Source organism: Chaetura pelagica, unplaced genomic scaffold, assembly GCF_000747805.2.
Source record: "Chaetura pelagica isolate M959 unplaced genomic scaffold, ChaPel_1.0 scaffold3, whole genome shotgun sequence".
Taxonomy (NCBI): domain Eukaryota; kingdom Metazoa; phylum Chordata; class Aves; order Apodiformes; family Apodidae; genus Chaetura; species Chaetura pelagica.
Window position 1 is genome coordinate 11,142,014 of NW_009952974.1, and position 4,270 is coordinate 11,146,283.

The 4,270-nt window shown below is 37.2% G+C and overlaps 2 protein-coding genes across 2 annotated transcripts in view; one reads left to right on the forward strand and one right to left on the reverse strand.

The window, feature by feature from the left end:
• CCDC173 (coiled-coil domain containing 173) overlaps positions 1–610 on the reverse strand; it is a 7,407-nt gene extending 6,797 nt beyond the window's left edge. Inside the window, exon 1 of the mRNA XM_009996302.1 lies at positions 562–610. Within this exon, the coding sequence (XP_009994604.1) occupies positions 562–610 (49 nt within the window). The remainder of the gene's footprint in view (positions 1–561) is intronic.
• Positions 611–781: 171 nt separating this feature from the next.
• Positions 782–1,510, forward strand: PHOSPHO2 (phosphatase, orphan 2). Its single transcript, XM_009996133.1, has one exon. It carries the CDS (start codon positions 785–787, stop codon positions 1,508–1,510), a length of 726 nt encoding a protein of 241 aa, XP_009994435.1. The 5' UTR covers positions 782–784.
• Positions 1,511–4,270: the final 2,760 nt, after the last annotated feature.

Here is a 4,270-nt window from a genome sequence, read left to right on the forward strand (position 1 = left end):
CGGCGGGGCTTGTGTCAGGGGTGCGGGGAGAGGCCCTGAGGTGCCAGCTGAGGTGGCTCCTGCTCCCGGGGGTTTCTCTGTCCCAGAGCTGCGCTGCAGATACTGAAGCTGAAGGACTACAGTAAGCAAACGGAATTTTTTAGGTTTTGGTGGTTGTTTGGGGGTTTTATTTTTGGGGTTTTTGTGGGTTTTTTTTGTTTGTTGGTTGGTTTGTTGGTTTGTTGTTTTTTTTTCAGATCCACAAATGGCAGTATGTATTTTCGTTGGCTGTTTTGATTTGGTGTGTCCTTGCTAAAAAACAAAACAAAACAAAACTGGCTTCATCTCTTCAGTAGTATTTTCCTTTTGAAATATCTTTTAAGGTATTTTGCCAGAAGAATCCCAGTTTGGTTGCACTGCCAGGGGATGATGGAGAAATTTAGAACTGTTGGTCAAACTGATAGTACTGGAAGATTGACTGCGTGTTAGCAAGTATTAGTAACTATGCAGCACGAGTTTAGATAGTTTCACATGTTTATTTTAAACAGAGGTTTGATACTGAACTCAAACTTTGACCTTTACAGCCTGCTTTTTTAGCTTCAGCATAAATTCCCTTAGTTACAGTGGCCATAAATAGTTTAATGTGTTTAGATATTTGTCCTAATGCTTCATTTTCTTGCAGAATTTTTCTCTTCTGACCACAACATAAGGGTAGGAATTAAGTACTTTTCTTTATTGAAATAATTTTACTCTTTTTTTTCTTCTTTTTTTGTTTGTTTGTTTTGGAAAGTATTTTCTGACAGCTATGAAATTTCTGTTGGTTTTTGATTTTGACCATACAATCGTAGATGAAAATAGTGATACCTGGATTGTGAAATGTGCTCCTGAGAAAAAACTTCCTAATGGATTAAGAAACTCCTACCAGCCAGGACACTGGACAGAATATATGAGCAGAGTCTTTGTCTACTTGGGAGACAATGGTGTCAAAGAAGATGAGATGAAAAGAACTATGACAACAATTCCTTTCACTGCAGGAATGGTAGATCTTCTGAGTTTTGTTGGCGAGAACAAAGAGTTGTTTGACTGCATAATTGTTTCAGATTCTAATACAGTATTTATTGACTGGATTTTGAAAGCTGCTGACTTCCATAAGGTGTTTGATGAAGTGTTCACAAACCCTGCAGCATTCAGCAGTACTGGCTATCTTACTGTGCAGAACTTCCATACTCACCATTGTGCAAAGTGCCCTAAAAACCTTTGCAAAAGGAAAGTTTTAAAAGAATTTCTAGATAAACAGTTGGAGCGAGGAGTAAGTTATACACAGATTGTATATATAGGTGATGGTGGGAATGACTTATGTCCAGTAATGTTTTTGAAGAAGGATGATATTGCTATGCCCAGGCAGGGGTATACCCTGGAGAAAAAGATTTCTCGGATGTTCCAAGATCTCAGTCCTGTAGAGTGTTCTGTTCTGGTTTGGTCATCTGCTACTGACATTATGTCTTACTTGAAAGGGCTTATTAAGAAATAATGGAAATTATAAAAAGAAACTAATATATTTTATCTTCCTGGGAGAGAAGAACCACATGTGTATAAAAGCACAACATTGTAAAATTGGCCTGGTTTATGAACTTTTGTTTTTTAAACATGACATGAAACTGTTTATGTTCAATCTTAGGAATAGTGGGAAAGTGAAGTTAAAATGACTGTCTAACATAGTACACATTCCAACATAAGTGGAGAAGGGGGGATTGACTGCAAGAGGAACTGCTGTTATCCTTAGTCTTTTCCCTCTTTTCCAAGACTTAACTGACTTTTGTGTTCCAAACACTTAGAGGAAGGAGTAGGATTAGTGCACAAAAGAATGAAACTCTTTACTTAGAAAACATGGCTCTGGAACATGAGCTGTCATGGCTGTTATATCTCTTTGATCAGGATAAATACAACTTCTGTAAATTATTTGTTATGCTTATGCTGTTGTTTGATCTGAAGATGCATTTATATTTTCAATATACTTAATATTTTACCAAACAATAACTTTTTCATAGTTTATATTATCATATATTATAAAGACAATAAAAGTCCTTGTCATTGACAAAAGCAGCACACCTAATCTGTGATGTATTCTGCTGGCCTGTGTCACTGGGCACATTCTTGTAAGGGCCTGGAGGGAGTGAAGACATGTTTGTCAGCCTTTATTTTGTCAGTCAGACCCCTTCTCTTATGGAGAGCAGTAAGGCTGTTACTGTTCTGTTTAAAGAAAACTCACTCTTGCATTCTCCTGCCTACTGTGCCAGTGTGCTGCTGCCACTCTCTAGCACTAAGGCTGGTTTGATCTTCCATACTGACAGCTCCGAGTCAGCCAGGTGCTTTTCTTCTTGCTGGTTTTCTGCTGCAATGCACAGACCCACAGAATGGTGCATATGTATAAATGTTTACACTGATTTTATCCATTCTGTCTCATACATATCACTTAAAGGGTGGCAGGGAACAGCAGTCTCCATTTAAACTTTTTAACAAAATTGTTCTGTCTTTACAGAGTTTAGGGAATTGTTAGTCAGCATTTTATATTCTTCACATTGAGATGAGACCCAAGAGTTGGACTATACGTATAGAGATATGTCTCCTTACAGTTAAATAATGCATTTTCATGCCAAATGTTTTCCTTATAGTCCCACAAAAAAAGGTCCAAAATGATGGTGTAGTCTGCTATTATACTGATGTCTGCTTTAGCTTAAGTGCCTTAATTGAGAAATTAGTCTAACTTTTGCAGCACTTTGGTTTCAGAAGACTGAGGTATAACTCAGCAGTCTGTAATTTGCTGTAGCTGTCTTCCTCTGTTTTCTGTGCAGTGTTGTTCTCATTTTCTTACAGACGTTTGATGTTGTCACTACCTTCTTTTTCTCAGTTGGAAGATTTTTAGTAAAAGTCTTGCTTGTTTTCAGGCTGATAATGTATATAAATTAAGATTTCCTTTGATTGCTTCCTTGTTAATGGTCCTTTACCTATTAGAATAAATTGTAGAAGGTTGTTTTGAGTAGTTTGTCATCTAAGATGTCCAGAATAATGCACTTGAGTTCTCAAGAACATTGCTTTAATGATGGATTTTTTAATGGTTTCCTGAGATATTTGTGTTGGAGATCTTACTCTATTATAGTCTTGTGCAAGGGCACAAAGACAGCATCAGAAGAACTGGTGGGTCTCAAGCTGTGATGTGTTTAAGTTGTCTGATTTGCACGTCATACAAAAGAATGTTAATAGGTGTTGCATATTATAATTTGGTAAGGTTCTTTAATTTTTTAAAAAGTTTTTTCTCTCCTGCATTCTAGATGCGCTTGCAGTTCGTCCACAGATCTCAGTTAGTGCTTGCTTAAAAACAAAGAAAAAAAACAGTATATGAATAATTATTCAGTTTTTGGGTTTTGTGTTTTGTCATATTTGGGTTTTGTGGTTTTTTTTGTTTTTTAGTTGTTTGTTTTTTTTATTAACTATGTTCTTCTGACCTTAAAGAATCTTGTAGTTTGCTGTGAAGGTGAGAAATTAATCTTCATGCTCAAAAAGGGTGTTTTTGTGGTTTTGATCAAAGTACTGAAGCAGGAGTTGAGAGCAGATTAAGCAAACTAGGATACTTGAAATCTAATCGATTATGATCTAATAACTTGAAGTAGAGAGGGTAGAGCTGATGCTATTTGCTAGACAAAAAGTGCATGTTGGAGACTGGATAAATTTTTCAATTCCAGTATGAGGTCTTGGTTTTTTTTTTCCTCTTAATAACCTTTCTTAATAACTTTTCCTCTAATAACTTCACTGAAGCAGCACACTTACTGAATTTCTCTACATTTGGGTGAGGGGAGATGAGTATCTCCTAAGAGTGAAGCTGGTTTAAGCTGGTAACCCAAACAAAAGTGAAAGGGGGAAGCTCCTTGAAGGGATGCACCTTAAGTACTTGGTGCTTCTGATCTCCAGACCTGATGATGGTTTAAGTAAACATGTGCTCTGGGAAGGAGATGACTTAGGTAAAGATGTTATGAGAACAAGTATGTAACAGAAGATGTGTGTGTGTGGGGGAGATTTTCTGTGTGGTAACAGATCTGCTGTTGTACAGCAGGTACTGTGAAGAGTACTTGGCCTTACTGTTATGTGCTAGTAGGATGGCCAAGACCTCAGAGAAGTTCTGCTTGTCCATAGGAGACTGATGAAATTGAAAGTGCAAAACCAGAGCAAAACAAAGTGGTTGGCATGGGGATGTATAAACAGACTTAGGGCCATACAAGGGAATGCTCCAGGGAAA